The 24,451-nt window shown below is 35.0% G+C and overlaps 1 protein-coding gene and 1 pseudogene across 2 annotated transcripts in view; one reads left to right on the top strand and one right to left on the bottom strand.

Annotated features, from left to right (window-relative positions):
• Positions 1–2,855: 2,855 nt before the first annotated feature.
• Positions 2,856–3,996, bottom strand: LOC306660053 (ubiquitin carboxyl-terminal hydrolase 12-like; annotated as a pseudogene). The gene has a single exon. The product of its transcript is annotated as a ubiquitin carboxyl-terminal hydrolase 12-like (transcript).
• A 503-nt stretch (positions 3,997–4,499) lies between these two features.
• The window catches only part of LOC306658894 (cytochrome P450 2C42-like), a gene marked incomplete at both ends in the record, with an annotated part of 42,477 nt that continues 22,525 nt past the window's right edge, over positions 4,500–24,451 (top strand). Inside the window, 3 exons of the mRNA XM_079136200.1 lie at positions 4,500–4,776; positions 11,881–12,041; positions 15,224–15,400. Of these exons, the coding sequence (XP_078992326.1) occupies positions 4,500–4,776; positions 11,881–12,041; positions 15,224–15,400 (615 nt within the window). The remainder of the gene's footprint in view (positions 4,777–11,880; positions 12,042–15,223; positions 15,401–24,451) is intronic.

Raw genomic sequence — 24,451 nt, 5'->3', positions numbered from 1 at the left:
TTCACTGAAGAGCCAGGACCCAAGCGCCTTAGCCTCCCAGCTCCCAGCCAAATGTCTCATGAGAGAATCTTTAATGAAAAGTATCTTTAAAGAAAGTATCAAAGGTAGTATGTTATGAACATGAGGTCTTTCTACTGCCATCAAGGAAAGAAAAAACCCTACACTGATGGTTAGAGGCCACAAGACCCATATAGTACATTTCCTTCCCTTTTCCTAAAGTCTTCTGGTTCCTGCCTTAAAAGTACTTCTAAAAGTAAAATTTCTAAGACAGAAGCCATGTGACTTGGAAGTGGGACTTAATTTAGAATATTTACTTTTAGTTATAATTTATAGAAATTTTTATTCCACTATACAAAATATGGGACAGCTATCCCAACAAACATGTACAGTAATATAGCAATTAGCCCCATTTACAGCTTGAACCTGCCCCTCATTTTAATCACAGCCAACCAATGGACAAACTCACATTGCTTTCTAGGTGGGTCACTTTTCTTACTTATTATATACCTTTATTCTTTTTCCCCCAATCTAAACCCTAAATGTTCTTCTGAAAGTATACTGAGTTTCTGATAAGCTTCAAAACATTTTTACTTAGATCCAGCTGCACCAAGAGTAAAAAGTAGATTTAGAACCATCACCCCATACTCCCTCCCCCGACAAATCATACCATGAAAAACGGTGTAAATGTGAACAAAGTGTGTGAGTACCATTGAACCCAACAAAAACGCTAGAACTCGCTCTACCATGAAATTTAACTTGGTTTTTCCTGCATGTTTTTAATCCAAAGACATAAAAGCAAACACGACACAGTATTTCGATGCTGTACCTTTATGCAAATGACTTCATCTATCTTTCTTATACATGTTGTGTCCTAGCTGATGGTAAAATTGACTCTGCTTCACTTTACCCTTTTTCTCTGTACAGAAAACTGTAAAAGTACAGTTTTAAGTCCCAACGCAATTAGGTTTAAGCCCTTAAAATACAAGCACTTCCACTGCTCAGACTTTCCTCACATTCTTGGTTGTGATTCTCTGTGCAATGTCAGTAGATCAGGCAGGCTATATATAATTTGTATAAAACATCTCCAGCCAGGGTAAGGCATTAGAAACTACATCTTAAAAATGAATTTGTCAAAATATTTTTGATATTTAGTATGATACTAAATACTAAATATCATAATTTTCCTCCAGCACATCTGTCTAAGCAACCCAATTAGCTAAGTGACCCTGTTAAAGATCTGTCTATGGGATGAATAGGTGAAGTCATTTCCTGAGCTAAAAGATACAGATAATAACTGTTAAAATAGCAGCACAAAAAACACTCTCTCGTTATTTTTCCATAGTCAACAGTTTTAGTAAAATAACTTTAGAAAATTTAGAGAATTTAAAAAAATTTATGCCTGAAAAGAGCTCATTAAAAAAAATTGAATGCCTGATTATTTTGAATATAATTTTCATTGTTTCCTGCAAGTTACATTCAACCACTGTCAGACTACTTACTGATGCATGGGAAAATGCCAACTGCAATGGTTTACATACATTTTACATTACATTTATTACTTCTTAAAACCCTCAATGAACAAATTTTAATTTCTGAACACTCAGATTTGTAAGGTTGATGGGGGGCTTGTTTTTGGATTACTGGTCTATTTCTTCAAAATGTAATCTTGAAAAGGATTTTAGCTACTATCCAGGTTTCTAGAGTTACAAAGAATATATTACTTCTTTCCAAGGTAAAAGAAAAGACATTTGAAAATAATATAACTGCAATGACATGAATTTTTCCCAAGTGTGGCTCAACTTGGAACATTAAAATATTCAAGAATTCTAAAGACTGGTATATCACCACTGCACTAGAATTACTTTTTTCATTCCAAGAACTACAGGGAATTTTTAAGTTTTTATTTTAGTGAAATTAAAGCAGAATAAAATAACTGACTTATAAACTATGACAAAAGAATAAATATTTAGCCAGAGATATCAGTTCCTCCTGAAAAAGAATATTTACCTTCTCTAATTGCAATTTTTCTCAAGGTATCTTAGTGATTTCAGATAAAATTTAAAATTCACTTTAAAAATAGAAATAAACTAAAGGACTACTTAAGCTGACACAACTAATAAAAATATGCTAAAATTTACTGACAGAATCATGGGCACTTCATACAATACTTAGACTCTACCAGTTTTAAGTAAAATAAATAAGGAAAAAATTATAATTACAAAGCCAGTCTTTCCCCTTGGGGAAACAAAAAGCCACTTTTGACCAATTGTTCCCTACATATACATATACTGTATATTATTATAAGCTTCTTCAGAGAAGCAAAATATATTTGTCTTCTTGACACTGGATTCTAGTATCTGTTAGTTTTTTATATATCAGGAAGGCAACTGCAAGTGTTGGGCCCAAAAGTATTTCTGGTGTATGCTTCAAAAGACCATGGAATATGCTTCTAACCATACCAAACACAGGCATGTGTGCAGTGTGTTGAGAATCCTCTCCTTAAATCATCAATACAACCTAGCACAGATTCCAATTCTTTCTACCGCACTCCCAAAGAATTCAAATCATTACTGGTGCAATTAATAAAGAGAAAATGCATATCAACAACTGGAAGGCTGTTTTACAAGAGGAGCTGGTATCTCTGATTTCGTTTCCTTGTTGTATGGAACTGCACAGACAGCATGATACCTGAGCAAAGAAATCAACTACCATGATAGGAAGGGCTTGTTAATCCAGAGTCTTTGCTTTATTGTGTGCAAAGTGCCCTATTGCCCCCTGAGCTTCCTGCATTTCTCTTTTCTTGAAAAATCAGTGCTTGATCCTTTCCAAAATAACCAGAGAAGAAATGAGCAGAAAATATCTCTTCATCACGTTTCCCCCTCAGTCCCGAGACTGATAGAAAAGGATGTAACCAGACTCAGAGTTCTTTGAGATATCTGATGTCAACCCGTAGAATTCTTCAATAGCTTGTGCATCTATTTTTTCTACAATGTCGTCATCAAACAAAAACCAAAAGTCATGACTCTTAACTATTGCAATATAATGGCCTCGATTGGGACCACTTCCACAGTGAACCACAACAGCAACTAGGTCGTACATTCTGTCAGGATTGGTCGTATCACCTGAAGTGTTAAACAGACGGAGTTCTAAAGGAAAAACTACCTGGTAAGAAAGTTTTGTGTATCGATGAAGTTGATCCATATATTTAATTCTCTTCAGGTGCAGAGCTAGAATCATAGGCAGTTTTTTAACTTTCATCCGTTTATGTGCTTCCTGCTTGCTACGACACTCTTCACAGTAATATTTGTATTCACTGCACAGAGTTTCTGTGTTGCTAAAGCCCCTTAAACAGTGAGTAATTGATGTGTTTTGTTCCACCACCAACAGAAAGGTCTGAAAAATCTTCATCTTTGCTGCTTATAGTTTCACAAGTAAGACATCTGGTTTCATTAGTTAATGTTCCCTGAAAAATCTCATGTACCCACGTTGGGTCTGGTGTGCTGTTATTATTTTCACTATCAATATTTCCATTAGGTAAATGACCATTTTGTTTTTCCTGCTTTCTCTCCTCTCTTCTTGTAAAATATCAGCAATTGTATTTAATAGGTAATTTAAGAATTCATGGGCATCTTGCTGCATGTAGTTGTCAAAAAGTTCATTTTCTTTCCGTAATCTTGTTATGAACTTCTTCGGAGGAATTACTCCAACCTTTTTCTTCTGAGTGGCTATGCTATGGAAGAGATCTGCTAAGCAAGTAAGAAGGTTCTCCTTCTTCCTAGGCTGACTCTTGTATGCTAGAACTTTTTCCCGAAATGGACGACAAAAATAAAGTGCTTGAAGAACTGAATTGCAGTTGCAGGTATTCCCAAAATTGACTAATCCAAAATAGTGCTCATTAACTGGAAACTGTTCTGGACCAATCTCTTTCTCTAATGCCGAGGCATTGTCGCCCATGGTACAGATGGAAGCGAATTTGGAGACTGTCAGGATTTCCATCCGCCCAGCGCCATCTTCCACCCAATCACAGCAGCGGCAGCAGGCGGGGGAGGAAGGCAGCCAGGCCCCCAAGCTTGCACTGCAACCCACCGACCCGGAGCCTCCGCGGACCCAGGCACAGAGCCTGCTGGGCTGCCGCTGCCATCGTCGCCCAGGCGCACAGGCCTTTTTTTGGCTATTTAGAGGAAAGTCAACATTTTACATTGGTACATAAAAACATTCAGAAAATTTCAAATGAATTACAAAGACCTAGAAAAACAGAAACAATTCTTTTCCAAAACCAGTAGAAGAACAGGAATCATTAAATTCAAAGCTAAAGTTAATGAAATATACAATAAAAAATACAAAATGAAAAATATCAATGTAATGAAGAGTTGATTCCTTGAAGAGACAAACAAGTTAAACAAAACCTAAGTGATCCTACAGACAGAAAGAAGGGGACCCAACTCAATAAAATTAGAGATGAAAATGGTGATGTCCTCACAGATACTAATGAAATCCAGATGATAATTCGGGAAGAATATGAAATTGTATATTCCAAAAAAGTGAAAATTCTGGAGGAAATGGAAATATTCATAGGCCCAGATGACTTCCCAACATTGATCAAAGAGGATCTAGAAACCAAGGGAGAAAAATTACCAGCAATAAAATTAAGCAGTAAGAAAAGCCTGACAACAAAGATAATCCCAGTATCAGATGAAATCTCAGCTGAATTCTACCAGACCTTTAAAGAGGTTCTAATGCTAATGCTCCTCAAATTACTCTGTGAAATTGAAAGGGGTAAAATTATGTTAAATTCATTCTAGGAAGCCAGAATCACACTAATAATAAAACTGGATAAGGATACACCTAGGAAAGAAAAGTAGAAAACCACTGTTTCTGATGAACATAGATGCAAATTTCCTTAATGAAATGTTAGCAAATTATATTTAAGAACGCATTATAAAGTTTGTACATCATGATTGATTTGGGTTCTTTCTAGAGATGTAAGATAGTTCAACATAATTTGATCACCACATGTAATTAATCACAAGTTGTTTTAAGGATCAACATCATATGAACATCTCAGTAGATGCAGAAAATGTCTTTTAAAAAATGTAGCACCCATTCATAATAAAAACTGAACAAACTAGAAATAAGAACATGCAAAGACACCCTACAGACTGAAGAAATTCTTTGCCAGGAAATCTTCTTTAAAAATGTTTATTTTTTTGGTAACTTTTCAATTTGTTCTCTGTAGATCTACATGACAATTGATTGTGTTTTGTATTTGCATTTCACAGCATTTTGAAATATTATACATATATGGAGTTTACCTTATTATAATTGGGATCCCAATCTTGTGGGTGTACATGACTATTCTCTCAATAGGATTATTACTAGAATATCTAAAGGACTGAAGAAGCTTCATGCCAAAAACAACAGGAGCACAGAAACAAAGAAAACTCAAGTAATAAACAGGTATTTTACCAAAGAACAAATGTACAATGCCTGGCCAACAACTATATATAAAAAAAAAGTACAACATCTTTAGCAATCAGGAAAATGTTCTCTTCCAAACTACACTGAGATTTCATCTCTCTCAAAGTAGAGTGGCAATAACCAAGAATATAAATAATAAATGTTAGCAAGGATGTGGGAAAAAAAGAACACTTACACATTATCAGTGTTGCTGCAAATTACTACAACCACTATGAAAATCAGTATGGACACTCCTCAGAAGACCAGGGATGGAAATCCCTTTGACCCAGCTATTCCACACATAAAATTTACCACAACAAAGCAGTATGAAGATGCTATAGCAATACATGCACTGCAAATAAGGAAGTGCAATTCACAATAGCCAAGTTATGCAACTAGCCTAGGCTTCTGCCTACAACTAAATGGATAAAGAGAAACTGGAGCAAGACAGGGGTGCCCTCTTTTACCACTTCTATTCAACATAGTCCTTGAAAGTTTAGCCAGAGCAATGAGACAGATGAAAGAAATAAAGGGATACAAAGAGGAAAAGAAGAAACATGCTGATGATATAATTCTATATGTAGCAGATACAAAAAGCTCCACCAAAGAACATCTAGGAGTAACAAATGAATTCGGCAAAGTAGCAGGACATAAAACCAATACCCACAAATCAAATGCACTTCTAAACATCAGTGATGAATCCACTGCAAGAGAAATTAGGAAAACTACCCCATTCACAATAACCTCAAAAATATATATACTTGCAAATCAACCTAACAAAAGAGGCGAAAGACCTCTGCAATGAGAACTACAGAACATTAAAGAAAGAAATAAAAGAAGTCCTTAGAAAACAGAAAGGTCTCCCATGATCTTGGATAGGAAGAATTAACATTGTCAAAATGGCCAGACTCCCAAAAGTGCTATCCAGATTCAATGCAATTCCAATTAAAATCCCAAAGTCATTCTTCATGGAAGAAGTAAAAACAATTATAAAATTCATTTGGAAAAACAAGAGACCCAGAAGAGACAAATCAATCCTTAGGAAAAAGAGTGAAGAAGGAGGCATCACTATCCAGTTTCTTCCACATCCAGCATGTGTGAGGGAAAGGGTTTCTGTTGGAGGAATGGGCTGGCTGTATGTTAATCAGTAAGAAACTTATTTAGTAGAAGAACCACAGGAGACAATTATCCTTTGAAAGAGGGGCTTGATCCATTGAACAATACCAATGTGGCTCTAATAATAACGGAGGAGCCTAACTCTGTTTTTTTTTTTATAGTTGTACTGGTAAAGGGGGAGCAGGAGGAGCTTCCACTGTGAGAATCAAACAGGATAGGGTGGAGTTAAGGAATCCATTTCTCTAGCAGTTCATTACAACAACAGGACCAGCAAATTATGGATCACCAGTCACTCTACACTGAAATCACATACTTCAGGTGATGGGGAACAATCTCCCAATGATTGCCTGTTCCTGAAAGTGAGACCTCTGCTTCTGATGGTTCAAACAAGACTGATCTTGCTAGTCGTAGATGTGTCCCCATATATCACAATAACAGACATTGAACTGTACTACAGAACAGTAGTAACAAAAATGACGTGGTTTTGGCACCAAAACAGACAGGTAGACCAATGTTAAGAATAGAGGACACAGAGACAAACCCACACAAATAGTGATATCTGATAATAGACAAAAGTATGAGAAACATACATTGGAGAAAAGATAGCCTATTCAACAAATGGTGCTGGGAATATTGGAAATCCTATATAGTAAAGTAAAATTAAAACTCTGTCTCTCACTCTGCACAAGAATCAACTCAAAGTTGATGAAAGATGAATGTACTTGAATAGAGACCCTGCACACAATAGAAGAAAAATTAGAACCATTCTCCACCATGTTGGTTTAGGACCTGACTTCCTTAACAAGAATCCTAAAGCACAGGAAGTAAAATCAAGAATCAATAAACAGGATGGATTGAAACTAAAAATCTTCCTTTCAGCAAAGGAAACAATTAATAACATGAAGGGAGAGCCTACAGAGTGGGAGAAAATCTTTACCGCACACACCTCAAATAGAGCACTAATCTCCAGGATACATAAAAACAAAACAAAACAAAATAAACCTTAACACCAAAAAAAAAAAAAACAAAAAAAAAACACAAAAAACAAAAAACCAAATAACCCAATTAACAAATGGAAAAGAAGAAAAAAATCTTTTTAGTTTGAATGTATCCAATTCATGGATTCTTGATTTTATTTTTTGTGCTATGAGGGTATTGTTAAGGAAGTCTGGTCCTAAGCCAACATGATAGAGATTGGGGTCTACTTTTTCTTCTATTTGGTGAAGGTTCTCAGGCCTAATTCCTAGATGCTTGATCCTTTTTGAGTTGAGTCTTTACAGGGTGAGAGATAGGGGTTTAATTTCATTTTCCTGCATAAGGATTTCCAGTTTTGCCAGCACCATTTGTTGAAGAGGCTATCGTTTCTCCATTGTATGTTTTTGGCATCTTTGTCTAGTATGAGATAACTGTACTTATGTGGGTATGTCTCCATGTCCTCTATTCTGTACCATTGGTCTACCTGTCTATTTTGTTGATAATACCATGTCATTTTTGATACTATTGCTCTATAGTAGAGTTTAAGGTCTGATATTGTGATAAATCCTGCATCACTCTTCTGTCCAGGATTGCTTTGGCTATTCTGTGTCTTTTGTTCTTCCAAATGAATTTCATGATTGCTCTTTCTGTTTCTATGAGAAATGTCGTTGGGATTTTAATTGGAATTGTGTTAAATCTGTATAGAACCTTTGGAAGTATGACCATTTTGGTAATATAAATTCTGCCTATCCCAGATAGTGGAACCAACCGAGATGCCCTTCAATTGACAGATGCATAAGGAAACTGTGACGTATATATCCAATAGGATATTACTCAGCAATAAAGATGAATATAATTATGGCATTTGCAGGTAAATGTCCTAAGTGAAATAGGACAATCCCAAAAAACCAAAGATTGAATGTTTCCTCTGATAAGTCCATGACAATATATAATGGGGGGGGGGTGGCAGGGGGAAGAGAAGAAAGAAGAAACTTTGGATGGTGTAGAGGAAAATGGGGTGGGAGGGAGTGGGGGACAGAAAGATAGTAGACATACCCTATGTCTATGTATGATTACAGGAATGGTATGAACCTACACTGTGTACAACCATAGAAATAAAGTTTTACTCCATTTGTGTACAATGAATCAAAATGCAGTCTGTAAAAATAAAGATTTTAATAAACAACAAAAAACAAAAACAAAAAAATGGGCAAAGGAACTAAATAGACACTTCACCACAAAACAAATGCATATAATTGATCAACAGACATATGAAAAAATATTCATCTTCTCTAGTTATTGGAAAAATGCAAATCAAAACTACGCTAATATTCCATCTCACTCCAGTCAGAATGGCAAGTATCAAGAATACAAGCAACAATATGTGTTGGCAAGGATATGAGGAAAAAGGTGTACACATACAGTGCTGGTGGGACTTCAAATTGGTGCTACCACTATGGAAAGCAGTATGGAGATTCCTCAGAAATCTTGGAATGAAACAATCTTTTGACCAGTTATTTCGCTCATTGGTTTATCCATAGAGGACTAAAAATAAGCATACTACAGTGACACAGTCACATCAATTTTCATAGAAGCTCAATTCACAATATGTAAACTATGAAACTAACCTAAATGTGCTTGAATGGATGAATGCATAAAGAAAATGCAGTACATATGCACAATGGAATGTTACTTAACCTTAATGAAGAACAAAATTATGTTATTTGCAGATAAATGGATGGAACTGGAGAATATCATGCTAAGCAAAATAAGCCAAATACAAAAAATCAAAGGCTGAATGTTTTCTCTGATAAGTGAATGTTAATTCATAATGCAAGGGTGGGGAAGAATGAAGGAACATCGAATTTTGTGGAGGGGACTGAGGCAAGAGGAGGAGGTGTGGGAATGGGAATAACAATGGAATAAGATAGACATTATTACCTTACAGACAGGTATAATTACACTACTGGTGTGACTCTGCACCATGTTCAGCCAGAGGAAGAAGACGTTGTGCTCCATTTGTGTACAATGTGTCAAAATGCATTCTGTAGTCACCTATAACCAATTAGAACAAATTTAAGTAAAGAGTTAGGACTTAATGGGTTAATCCTTGAAGAGACTGCCCATGATTTCTATTTTCTTACTCTTGCCCAAATTATACCTCAGAGGAGAATATTTATTATTCTATATTACACCAATAACCCCCCCCAAAAAAAACAGAGAAAATGTGGTTTATATAGTCAATGTGTATGCTTTGTACATGTATGAATACAGCTCAATGAATCCCAGTTTTTGTATAATTATAATGTACCAGTCAAGAAACAAAGAAAAATAAAACATACAATATCTACCATTCTGTAGGATGTCTCATCAGTCTCTTGACTGCTATGTAAGAGCTTTTCAGTTTGATGTACTCTACTTGCCTACTTTTGCTTTTAGGGTCCTATGCAACAATATCATCAATTGTATACATCTCCAGGTTTTTCCCCTATGTTTTCTTCTAGTTCCTTTAGGGTTTCAAGTCTTACAGTAATGTCTCCGAGCCATTCTGAGTTGAATTTCGTATGAGGTGAGAGATATGGGTTAAGTTGCAATCATCTTCATGCTCCATTTACTGAGGAGGGTGAGGAGGGTCTCATTTTTCCACCATAACTTTTGGTAATTTTTATAACAATCAGTTGAGTGTAGATGTATGTCTTCCCTGCCCCACTCCCAAGAATCTCCTCTCTCATTGTTTTATTTGCCTGTTTTTATGCCAGTGCCATGATATTTTGCTTACTCTGATCTTGTATTATGGCTTGAATTCAGGCATTGTCCTGCCTCCAGCTTTGCTCCTCTGCTCACTATTGTCTTGCTTTTTGTGCTTAAATGTGAATTTCAGGATTTTTTTCTAGTTCTGTGATGAATGTCTTTGGTATTATCATGGGAATTCAATGAAGCCTGCAAATTGATTTGAATAGTAGGATCCAGATGATCCAGTTGATGAGCATGGGAGGTTTTTCCATCTTTGTGTGTGTGTGTGTGTGTGTGTGTGTGTGTGTGTGTGTGTGTCTTCTTCAACTTCTTTCATCAGTTTTTTGTAATTTTCATTTTAGAGGTCTTTTACTTCCATGGTTAATTATTTTTATTAAGTAAACTTTAAATCTATAGTTGTGAATTTGTAGACTTTTATTTTCAAATGAAATTTATTGATCACCTAATTGTAATTTCCTGTTTATACAGTCCCACAAATAGAAACTCGCACTACTATAATTTCTTTCCCTATAAAAGGACAGAATTGACCAAAATGATGGCCAGCATTAAAATCAACTAATCTATATTAATCTGTGTATGACTATATGATTCAGAGAAATGTTCTGAAGTTCACAAGGGGGCAGCATTGCTAAGCAGATTAAATTTTGAGGCATTTGAAAATGATGGGTGCTATTTTTTAAGGTGGCAAAATTTCCTTCTGTGTCTGTCCTCTCTCTCTCTCTCTAATGAAGAGTTAAAGAGAACTATTCATGAATTTAAACTTTTTAATGCAGAATTTACTATAAAATAAAAATTCTCACTTTTCATAAGTACTTATCATTATTTATCTTGCAACTTTTCCTCATAAAACATGAATGTTTTAATTTGTTCCACAAATGTAGAAATTTGTAGATAGTTACTTTATTTAGTCTTTACTTCTTTTCACACATGAATCTTTCAGCTCAGGGCTGTTGCCCACACCTGTAATTGCAATGACTCAGGAGGCTGAGGCAGGAGGATCCAGTTCAAAGCTAGAATCAGCAACAGTGAGTTGGTAACCAACTCAGTGAGTCCCTGTCTCTAAATAAAAAGCAAAATAGGGCCAGGGATGTGACTCTGTGGTTGAATGCATCTGAGTTCATTAACTGATACCAAAATGAAACAAAAAAATTCACACAGGAATTTTTCAGTGGTCACTCTCTCTCTCTCTCTTTCTCTCTCTCTCTCTATATATATATATATATGAATAGTGGTTTGACGACAACTATGATTCTGCACTGAAATCATATTATCAGGTGTTTTTAAAGTGATATTTTCAAAAAATAAGGGATAGTGTGTGTTAGAATGTCTTAAAAAGGGCAGTGGACTTGAGTGGAGCACTATGAAAACCACTATTGAACTGGCTAGAAGGTGAAAGTCAATTCGAGATTCATGTAAAAGTGATACTGACTTTTAGCATGCTGAATATTTTTTAATCTCAAAGGAATTTCTTGATAGATATTGCTTAGAGGCTCTACAATTACCTTTCCCTGCTATCTGAAAGAGAAACGCATTTTATGTATATTTTAATGTTAACTTGTAATGTTTCCATTTCTTTAGCCTCACCCTGTGACCCCACCTTTATCTTGGGCTGTGTTCCCTGCAATGTGATCAGCTCCATTATCTTCCATAGTCGTTTTGATTATGAAGATCTGAGTTTTCTCAACTTCATAGAGAAATTAAATGAAAACCTGGAGATTCTGAGCTCCCCATGGATCCAGGTGAGAAAAATCCTATCCCTTCTTCCTAAGAAAACACATATAGTCTTTATTCTGACTAAAATGGCCCAAGCAGTGAAGTGTGTCTAGACACCAAAGTCTAGCCCAGAGTTGGTTGGGCATCATGAAGTATCAGGAGAATATGACTGAGTCATTTATGCAGAGGAAAACGAATGCCCTCATTAGAGATGACATGTAAATCCTTTGGGTCTCTGGCCAATGCTTTCCCCAGCAACCCCCAGAGCCTAATCTTTATAAAGTACTTTGGTGATTGCATTTGAGCAAGGTCATGGCACTCAGTGGACATTCAGGACCCTGTTGGGGACTCATCACTGACAATGCTGCCCTCCAATCACCTCTTAGAATTTTATCACTTTACTTGGCATAAATAGAGTTATCTGATACTTGACAACGTTTCCAACAATATATATTGGAGAAAAGATAGCCTCTTAACAAACAGTTAGGGGAAACTGCAAATGTATATGTAGTAGAAGGACATTGAACCTCTTTCTCTCACCTGCACAAGACCAAACTCAACGTGGATCAAAGACCCAGGCATTGAACCAGAGCCTTGCACTTACCAGAAGAAAATGGAGGCCTTTATCTATCGTGTTGGCTTATGAATGGACTTTGTCAATAAAATTTCTGAAGCGCAAGAAGTAAAATCAAGAACCAATAAATGGAATGGTATCAAACTAAAATCTTCACAGCAAAGGAAACCATCAAGAACATGAAGAAAGTGCTACAGAATGGAAGAAAATCTTTGCCACATGTAACTCAGACAGAATGTTAATCTCCAGGATATACAAGGAAGTAAAAAAGCAAAACATCAAATAATTCAATCAATAAATGGTAAAAAGAACTAAACGGACACTTATCCAAAGGAGGAATATGAATGTTCAACAAATATATGAAAAAAGTTCAACATCTCTAGCAATTAGAGAAATGCAAATCAAAACTACACTATGATTTAATCTCACTCCAGACAGAATGGCAATATTCAAGAATTCAAGTCACAGGAGACGTTGGGAAGGATATGGGGAAAAGGGTGCACTCATATGATGTTGGTGGGACTGCAAATTGTTACATTCACAGTGGAAAGTAGTATGGAGATACCTCAGAAAACTTGGAATGGTACCACACTTTGACCAGTTATCTCACTGCTTGGCATATATAAAAATGATTTTATATCAGCATTCTACAGTGATGCAACAAGATCAATGTTTATTGAAGTGCAATTCACAGTAACTAAACTATGGAGTAACCTAGGTGACCTTGAACAGATGAGGGGACAGAGAAATGTGTTATTTATCCAGTTATAAGGAAGAATGACTGTATGGCATTTGCCAGTAAATGGATGGATCTGGAGACTTACCATGCTAAGTAAAATAAATCAGTTTCACAAAACCAAAGATCAAAAGTTTTTTTCTGATATGCAACAGATAATCCAAACTAAGGTGGGTCAAAAAAAAGAGAAAGACTAGGAAAAAGATCAGTGGAGTAGATGTAGGGGAATGAAAGAAAGGGAGGAGGAGTGAAGGGATAGAAAAAGACAGTGGATTGAATCTGTCCTAACATTCCCGTGAACACATACGAATATACCACAGTGACTCTCACCATCATGTACATACAGAAGTCACTAATCTAAAAAAGGATAATAGCAAAAAGATCAGAAGAGTAGAGGGAAGGGACCAGTGGTGGGAGGAAGAGTGGAGGAGAAAAAGTACTGGGGACTGAATTAGGATAAATGTTATTTGTGCTTTTATAACAATGTCAAAATAAATTCTATTGTCATGTATAACTAATAGGAACCAATAAAAGATCAACTCTACACACACACATACACCACACCACACAATAACTTCATTTCTAATATTAAGGAGGGAAAAGGGAGTATAGATGCTGCAAGGAAACTGAACTGGGCAGAGATTACTGATGTTTGTTTTAGTCGGTGTTTTGACAGCTGTGACCAAAAGGCCTGAGAACAATTTAGAGGACCAATAGGTTCTTGGAACTCACAGTTTTAGAAATCAGTCCATAGATGACTGGACCCATTCTTTGGGTCCTGAGGTGAACACAACATAGTAGCAGAAGGGTGTGGTGGGAAAAGCAACTCAGGACATATGACTTGGAAGCACACAGACCCCACTCACCATGAAAATAACACATACACCAAAGACACACCCAAGGGAACCCCCTCCTCTAGCCACACCTGCCCAGAGTTAACCCCAAAATAATCCCTATCTGTGGACTAATGCTCTGTTTAGTTTAAAGCTCTCATAACCATTTCACTTCTAAATCCTCTAGCATTTTTTCACACATGAGCTCTTGGCAGTCAATTTTCATCTAATCCATAATAATGCTTCAGATGGCATCTGACCTGACAAGGTAGTAGGGCTAGGCTAATGAAATGATTGCATTTCAGAGTGTAGGACCCTGAACAAACAGTTTTACCCTATGCTTATCTTAAAGTAAATTGACTCCTAACTATTGTGTGCAGTTACCTCTTCCATAGAATGTCCAATTTCATTTCATGGTATTTTCCAAACCTCCCCTAATCTATGGTAATTACATCATTTATGAGGCTGCATCATATAATGAAAAGCACAGAACAACATTGTGCTCTTTATTTTTTAATTTACTAAAATTTGTATTATTTCTTTTTAGTATACATAAGATTCATTTTGACAGAATTATAAAAACATGGGATATAATACATTCTAAATCAGTCCCCACCACTTGCCTGTTCCCTCCCCTCTCCCCCCATCCTGTTCTCTGCCCTGTACCAGTTGAGCATAATTCTCTATTATCAAGCATTATACTCTTTCTCTGGTTATCCAAAGTCCCTTCAACTCTGTTCTCATCTTCAAAGCATCAATCATGGTAAATCATGCTATTCCATATTTACAGATTGTTAGAAAAAAGGAAAAAAAATTATATATTCATATTTTTTTCTCTAAAAATGATGTATGAGTAAAGGAAAGTGTTATCATTTCTGATCCCGTGATCATTGTTCTCTCCCTCAAATCTTTCTACAGGCATGGGAATTTTTAAACATGTATAATTCTCTATGAAGGTGGAGAACTTTTTAAGTTTTTCTAAAGCTATAGTTTCTACAATGGACTAGGGATAATATGCTTGTTTATCTTACCTGTTTCTAACTAAAATATATTTTTATTTTGTAGGTCTGCAACAATTTTCCTGTTCTCATTGATTATTTCCCAGGGAGTCATAAAACACTTTTTAAGAATGTTGGGGATATAAGACAGTATTTTGTGGAGAAAATAAAAGAACACCAAGAATCCCTGGATGTGAACAATCCTCGGGACCTTGTCGACTGCTTCCTGATCAAAATGGAAGAGGTAGCATGTGAACCACAACTCTGTTATCTGATTGCTTCTATGTTTTGTGTTTCATTGATTGATTCTATGGTTACTAGGGCTAGTCACATGGTCAGGAAAGACATTCCTGACAAACTCTTCATGCATATCTTGTCTTTAAAGATCTATATGAATTATCATTGAAGAAATAAAATTGAATCATTAAATATCTAGAATACATGAACACTCTTCTAGAGACATAAAAAATCTACCTGAAGAAAGACAATATTGACACCTGAGGTGAAAAGGAAATATTCATAAACAACTTAGAAAATATAAAATTGGAACCATGAAATGCAAATTGAAATGATTGGGAGAAAGGGAAAGTACCTAATGGTCAGTCTGTGTAATGGCTTCTCCTTGTTCAAGATCAAGTGACCAAGGCATACAAGTGGGATATTTGTAGGAACAATCCTTCTTTCCTATTCTAGCACCAAGATGCAACAGGACTGTAGAATCTGTCCTCACAGCTGCCTGCAGTGGGTGCTGCTCTGTGGGGAATAGTAGCTGGTATGTGAGACACTGAGAATTTTGAGAACTTTCTTTATCAACTATTTCCCTGGATAGTATCATTTTCAACTAGATACCAGAGTTCCAAAAGAGTTGCTTCAGACAGTTCACACTAGGTCAATAGTTGTTTCTCTGGAAGGACTGACCCCTGGAACTTCCTACTCCACCATCTTTGGGTCATTACTCCCGTACTGTCGTCTTTTTAAAATGATTTTTATTTATCCATTATAATTATTATAAGATTGGGATTTATTGTGCTATATTCATACAGTGATATACTACAAATTTGTCAGTTTCTTTCCCCTATACTTCCCATTTTCTTCTTTTTCTCCCTTCCCCATTCCCTTTCTTTTCTCTTCTGGTCTGTTATCCATTTTGATGAGGTCCCTTTGCCTTTCCTTTTCTGTCTAGCTGCCAGATAGGAGAGAAAAACATGGGACCCTTGACTTTCTGAGTCTGACTTATCTCAGCATTATGTTTCTGTTCCATCTGTTTCCGTGGAGATGACATTTCTGTCTTTAAGACTGAGTAAAACTTCATTGTGTGTACCTATCACATTATCTTTACCCATCCATCTGTTGAAGGATACTTAGGTGAGTTTCATAACTTGGGTGTTGTGAACTGTACTGCTATAAATGGACATGTTTGTATTGCTAGAGTATGTGACTGGTTCTTTTTGATAAATACCAAGGAGTTGGATAGCTTGGTCATTCTGTTGTTCCGATTTTTCCCTTTTGAAAAATCTCCGTAGTTATTTTCATACTGATTATTCTAACATACAATCCTACCAAGTGTGTGAAAGTGTTTTTTTTTTCCTCTCCACATCGTATCCCCATTTATTATTTTTGTGTTCCTGATGACTGAAATTCTAATCAGAGTGAGATGAAATCTCAGTGTCATTTCAATTTGAATTTCCCTAATTGTTAAAAATACTGTATAATTTTTCACATACTTGTTCAGCATTTGTATTTTCTCTTTTGAGAAGTGTGTGTTCATTTGTGTGATTATTAGTTGGTTTATTTGTGTTTTTTGGTGTTAAACTTTTCAAGTTTTTTACATATTTTGGATATTAATCTTCTTCAGAGTGAGTAGCTGGCAAACATTTTATTCCATTCTGTAGGTTTTCTCTTCACATTCTTTTTATTTCCTTTGTTGTACAGAAGTTTTGTAACTTGATGCCATCACATTTATTAATCTTTTACTTTCTTTATTGCATTTTAGGAGTCTTATTTTAGAAGTCAGTGCCTACGCCTTTGAGTTAGAGTGTTCCCTTTCTGTTTTATTCCAGGAATTTCAGTGTTTCTGGTCTAATTTCTAGGGCATTGATATACTTTGATTTGGCCTATGAGGAGGATGAAAGAGAGGAATTAGTATCATTCATTTACATGTGGATATCTAGTTTTCTCAGCACCACTTGTTAAAACAAAGCTGCCTTTTCTCTAATGTATGTGTTTGGCACCATTGTCAAGGATCAGATCACTGAATCCATGTGGTTTTCTCTTGGTGATTTGTTTTCCATTAGTCTACATGACAGAACAATGTGGTCTCTGTTGCTAGAGCACTACAGCAAAATTTGATCTTAAGTATTGTGATGTCTGTAGCATTGTTCTTATCGATCCATATTGCTTAAGTTATTCTAGGTCTTTTATTTTTCTTACTGAATTTTAGGACCTTTTCTTTTAGTAACATGAAGAATGGCATTGTTATCTTGATTGGAATTTCACTGAATCTATAGATTGCTGTGGTAATATGGTCATTTTGATAATGTTAATTCTGCCTATTTAAGAATATCGGAAGTCTTCCTTCTTCTAAGGTCTTCTTCATTTTCTTTCCTCAATGATGTAAACTTTTAATCATAGAAATTTTTCTCCTCTTTAGTTAGATTCATTCCTAGAGTATTGGATTTGGGTTTCTTTGTTTCCAGGTTTATTGTGAATGGATTTGTATTTCTGATTTGTTTTTTAATGGATTTATTTTTGTTCTGGTGAAGTTTTTTGGGTCTTCCAAATACAAAATCATATCATTTGCAAAGAGTAATAATTGGACTTCTTTCTTTCCTATTCATATCATATTTATTTCTTTCTCTTGCCTAATTGCTCTGTCTACAATATCAAATACTTATTGAGGAGAAGTAGGGACAATGGACATCCTTGTCTTTTTCCTGAGTGTAGGAAAAAATATTGTTAATCATTTAACATTCACTATGTGTTGAATTGGAGTTTGTTATACATAGCCCTCATGATATTTAGAGAAGTTCTTTCTATCCTTTCTTTGGCATTTTTAACATGAATAGATGCTAGATTTTGCCACAGTGTTTTTCTGCACTATTGAGATTATCATGTGATTATTTTTCGTTAATTCAATTTATGTAATGAGTTATGTTTATAGATTTGTAAGTGTTGAACCATTCTTGCATCCCTGGAATGAAACAAACTTGTTCTCATGTACAAATTTGTTATCGTCCTTTTTAGATGTACTGTCTTTTTGTGGTTTCAAACATGATTTGCCAATATTTTACTAAGAATTTTGGCATTTATGTTCATCAGGGTTATTGGATCCTAGTTTTCTTTCCATGGCGTGTCCTTATCTGTTTTGGGGATCATGGTGGTATGGGTTTTATAAAATGAATTGGGAATTATTCCCCTCCCCCCATACTTTTTATTTCATGCAATATTGTGAGAAGGAGCTGCACTAATTCTTCTTTAAAGATCTGGTTGAGTTCAGCAGAGGACTCATCTGGTCTTGGGTTGTTTTTTTTTTCTGGAAGGCTTTATGTTAGTGCTTCAATCTCATTGTATAGAATTGCTATGATTAAGTTTTTTATATCCTGTTGTTTCAGTCTTTGTAGTTCATATCTGGGTATAAATTTGTCCATTTCTTATACAGTTTTTTAAACAAATTTGTGAAACAAACTTGATCATAATTTACAATTTTGTTATTGTTCTTTTTTTGGAAATTTTAAAATTTATTTATTTGTTCCATATGGGCATTTATGACTTTATTTGCATAAAGATAAATATGATCCATGTTGCCCTATTTTCATTTTTTTCTTCTGATTTTATTTAAAAGACATTAAAATGTTTTCATAGGTCCTTAAAAGTGTCCTGTTTCCTGCTTGTGTGAATTAGCCATTTTATTACTTTTTTTTTTTTTTTGGTTTATTTTATTTTTGCAGCTAATTTTTTAAATTATTTTTTTAATTTAGCTTTTAATTTTTTACAGACTGCATTTTGATTCATTGTACACAATGGGGTACATCATTTTCTTTCTATGGTTGTACACATTGTAGATCCACACCATTCACCTAATCATACATGTTCACAGGACATTGATGTCTGTCTCATTCCACCATCTTTCATACCCCCCTCCCTCTCATTTCCTTTTACATGTTTTAAGTTCCCCCATTAGTCTCTCATTCACCACCCCCCCACCCCCATTATATATCATTCTCCACTTCTCAGGGAAAACATTTGGCAATATTATTGTGGTTTCAATCATGATTTGTCAAAATTTTATTAAAAATTTTGGTGCTTATGTTCATCAGGGTTATTGGATCCTAGTTTTCTTTCCGTGGTGTGTCTTTATCTGTTTTGGGAATCATGGTGGAATGGGTTTTACAAAATGAAGTGGGAGTTATCCCCCTCCCCCTCCCCTTTTTATTTCATGCAATATTGTGAGAAAGAGCTGCACTAATTCTATAAAGGTCTGCTAGAGCTCATCAGAGAACCCATCTGGTCTTGGGTTTTTGTTTTCTGGAGGGCTTTATGTCACTGCTTCAATCTCATTGTATACAACTGGTGTGACTGCGTTTTTTTATCTTGTTGTTTCAATTGTTGTTCATATCTGGGTATAAACGTGTACATTTCTTCTAATTTATTAGAATATGATATTTGAATGTAGTCCATAATAATCCTCTGGATTTCAGAGATTTCTCTGGCATTGCTCATTTTTCATTTCGAATTTTAGTACTTCCTGTCTTCTCCGTTTTTGCTTATTTTGGCTAACATTTATCAGTCTTGTTACTCTTTTCAAAAATCGTCTTTGTTTCATAGTTTCTTTGCAGTTTTTAAATTTCTTTTTAATTTCATATTGCATCTTCATTATTTCCCCTTTATTCAGTATTTGGGATTGTATTTTAATTTTTACAGCCTGGAGATGCATTATTAGGTTATTTGGGGTCTTTCTGATTTTTAATATATAAAAATAATATATAAAAATATATCATAGTTTATAAGCTCTAATCTTACAACTGCTTTCCTAGAGTTTCTAAGATTCTTGTACATTTCTTCTCTATTATATTTTGAGTCTGGAAATTTTAAATTAGTCCCATCATTCTCTCAATGATGAATTTATCATTTCAGATAGCATTATTGAATCTCCATGTCCATATGTAATTTCTGTGGTTGTTATCTTGCTAATTTCATTCCATGATAACCTGACAGTTTACATGCATGTAATTATAGGAATTTAAGACGAATATTTGCTAAGGCTTACTACTGTTTCCTGTAATATGGTCCAATTGGAGATAGCTCCATGAGCAGCTAAGAAAAAGTTGAATATATCTGTTGTTTAATGAAATATTCTATGAATGTCTGCTAGTCCATTTAATATATAATATTTTTCTGTGTGAAGGGTCTTTAGTGATTTTATGTGTGAAAGATCTATCTCATGGGGAGTGAGGTGTGTTGAAATTACACAATATTGTTGAGTTGTTCCCTATTTGGATCTTTAAGTTTAGTAGTACGCGCTTTATGTAATTAGGCGCACTGATATTTGAGGTATAAACACTATCTACCTTTTCAGCGAATTATTTTCTACAGGTATGACTTGCCTGTTATTTTTTTCTCCATTTTCATGTAATATATTTCCAGCATTTCACTTTTAGCCTACATATGTCTTTGCCTTTGAGTCTCTTGAAAACAGTATATAGTTGGGTCTTATTTTTTAATCCAATCAGCCTTTCTATGTCTATTAATGTGAGAGTTTAGATTATTTACACTCATCTTTGTTAGTCAGCCTTTTTGTTTCTGGATCAAAAGACCTGACAAAACAAGATAGAAGACGAAATGCTTATTTTGACTCAAGGTTTCGGAGGGACAATCCATGGTGGATGACTCAATAGCTCTGCACTTACAATAAGCCAGAACATCTTGGCAGAAAAGCATAGTGGAGGAAACCAGCTCAGGGCATGGCAAGCAGGAGGCCTAGATACTCTGCTCACCGAGGACAAAATATAAATCTCAGTGGCACACTCCCAGTGACCACCTTCCTTCAGCCTTACCTTACCTGCCCAAAGTTCCTGCCCAGTGAACACACATCAGTGACTAATGAAGTGAGTGTTTTATACTTCTCATTTTTAAATCATTCCATCTTTGAAAATTCTTTCATTGTCTCATATATAATCTTTTGGGGGAATCCCTCAGCACTGAATCATAACATTCCACAACTGGCCCCCAAAATCGTCATGGATTCTTTTAGTTTCTTCTCATTTTGAAAGTTTTACACTTTCTCTTCAATTCTGAAGGCTGATCTTGCCTGATACGGTAATCCTGATTAGCAATTATTTTCAGTCAAGGCTTGGAAGACACCATTTCATTTCCTTCTGTCTTTTACATTCTCAGTTGAGAAATCAGGAGTAATTCTGCCTAGAATACCTCTCAATGTGACATAATATTATGTTTAAAACTGTTAAAATTCTTGTTTCCTGTAATACAGGTGTTGAATGTGTGATGTGTCCTGGAGAGGTTCTTTTTTGATCTTGCTTATTTGGGGTTCTGAATGTGTCCTATCTGGAGCCCCTCACACTCCATAAGTATGGAAATTTCTTTGAAATATCTTGCTGAAAAGGTTATTCATTTCTTTAGATTTAATTTCAGTTCTCTCTTTAATCCCAATGATTCTTTAGACAACTCTCTAAGAGTTGTCCAAGATTTCTTTAACTTGTGATCATGATTTTTTATTTCTTTCATTTATTGCTGTCTGAGTTTTAAAGTTCATACACCTTGTCTTGAATCTCTGAAATCCTGTCTTCTATGTGGTCTAATTTATTCATGTGATTTTTAACTGAATATTAGGTTTACTTACTTTTTTATTTTTCAGGATATCTGTATATTCATTTTTCAAAATCTCTATCTGCTCTTTGGAATGCTTTTTCATTTCTTATATTTTCTCTATTTCATTTCTTATATTTCTTTACTTATATCTTCATTTAGTTCATTGATCATTTTAACCATTAAAATTTTTAATTCTTTGACACTTCATCTGAATCTCCATTGGTAGATTTCAGTTACTGGTAAGTTATATATATTTTGTAGATGTTCTGTTGACCTGTTTACTCATGTTATCTTGGGTCTTGTTTTGTGGGTCTCTTGAGATGGATTCCTCTTCCTCTTTTAAGTGAAATTCCTTTGTAAGTAGTTACATCTCAATAATGTGCCTCTGACTTAGTTTCAACACATCCAATTAGCATGTTATAAATTTTAATTCAATCAGTGTTACCACTTTGAAAGGAGAAAGTAGCCAAATATGCAATGATAATTTAAGAACAAACCATATATCAAACTAATGTTCACAGAAGTTATTATTACTGACAATTACACCTCTATTGACCAAAGAGTATTGATTTGCATAGGCAGAGAAAATTAAGATTAATAGTACATTACATTTTATTGAAAAAGTGATAAAATGTGCAAATAACAAAGAAAGAAGTGGAATATATAACGAAAGAAAGAAGAGTGTGGTGCAGGATTTGGAGACACAAGTTAAAGTGGTTTAAATATAAAGGATGAATTACATGGGTAGGAAATGCACACCAAAGAGAAGAAAAGGTATATTAAGAGATGGTTGAATTAATTGACAAAATATATAAAATGAGAGATAATTCTGACAAAACACAAAATTTGGGCAGACAGTAGGAAACAGTTTATATCAAGTAGTTGATGCAATATTGGTCCTATTAAAAAAGTAATTTTTCTTACTCAGGTTTTTTTAAATAGAGACCTTTCCTCCACTTCTTCCCTGTGCCCAGACTGAGTCACAGCTTGGGCCCTCACCAACCCAGTGAATAGTAGAGCATAAGTGGCTACTGGTCTTGTGCATTTTAAAAGCCAGTGTACCAATACCCAGTATTATATATAAGTGACAAGTGACAAAAGGGGGAAACGTACTGCAGTTTGAAAGAAAAGGTAAACTTCAGGGATTTCTAGTTGGACACTTTAGAATTTCAAACAGTTTTTATTTATTTATTTATTTATTCAGACTTCCTGGTTTCTCTACTTTAACTGTCTCCATTGGGGGATGCTGGGGATTTCTTTCTTTCTTTCTTTTTTTTTTTTTTAAAGTGATGAAATGTGTTTTATTTGGGCAAGAGGCTTTTATAATGTAGGGTTTTTTTATTATTTAAACAAGTGGGATACATGTTGTTTCTCTATTTGTACATGGAGTCAAGGCATACCATTTGTGTAATCATAAGTTTACATAGGGCAATGTTGTTTGATTCATTCTGTTATTGTTATTTTTTCCCTCCCCCCACCCCTCCCACCCCTCTTTTCCCTCTACACAGTCCTTCCTTATCCCTAACCCTAGACCTAACCCTAACCCTAACGCTAACCCCTCCTACCCCCCATTATATGTCCTCATCTGCTTATCAGCGAGATCATTCGTCCTTTAGTTTTTTGAGATTGCTTAGCTTGCTGTTGATGAGCTATCTGTAAATGTATGTGTGTGTATACACACACACACAAACATACACACATGTGTGAACATGCTACATTGAATCCTGTATATACATGAACATTGTAGTATGGTTCATACATGAACATAGCATAATTTGGTAGATTTTGTGCACTAGTAATTCACCATGTCCTCCCCTCTTTTCTTCCTCTGGATCCTCTTACTCCATTATTTTCCCTTCTACTTCTTTTACCTCTCTACACTCTACATATAAGCAAAACATGGCTCTTCTGGCTTTATGTGTCAGGATATTTTTTAGCATGATGTCCTCGAGTTTCACTCATTAACTAACAAGTGACACATTTTCATTCTTCTTCATGGAAGAATGAAAATTTCTTGAGTATATTTATCAATATTCATTACCCATTTGTCTATTGAAGACATCTAGGTTGGTTCTATAATTTGGTAATTGTGAATTGTACTGCTATAAACATGGGTATTCTTGATGGTTAACATACTAACTGGAGCGTAATAATTTCAATAAAAATTTGTGTTGCATTTCTCTATCACCAGGGATGCTGAGCATTTTTATTATATATTTGTAGGTCATTTACATTTCTTCTTTTGAGGAATGTCTCCTTAGTTTATTTGCACAATTCCTGATTGTTTTATCTGTTTGGTGTTAAGGATACTTTTAAATTCTAGATAGTAATCTCCTGTCATAAGAGCACCCGGAATAGATATTCTACAAATATATAGGCTTTTCATTCTCTTGTTTTTTTTTTTTTTTTTTGCTGTGAAGAATCTTTTTAATTTGAAGGCATCCCATTGATTGATTCTTGGATTTGTTAC

Source organism: Sciurus vulgaris, assembly GCF_902686455.1.
Source record: "Sciurus vulgaris genome assembly, chromosome: 4".
Taxonomy (NCBI): Eukaryota; Metazoa; Chordata; class Mammalia; order Rodentia; family Sciuridae; genus Sciurus; species Sciurus vulgaris.
The sequence above is the reverse complement of the archived record's forward strand: the minus strand, read 5'-3'. Positions and strand labels throughout refer to the sequence as shown.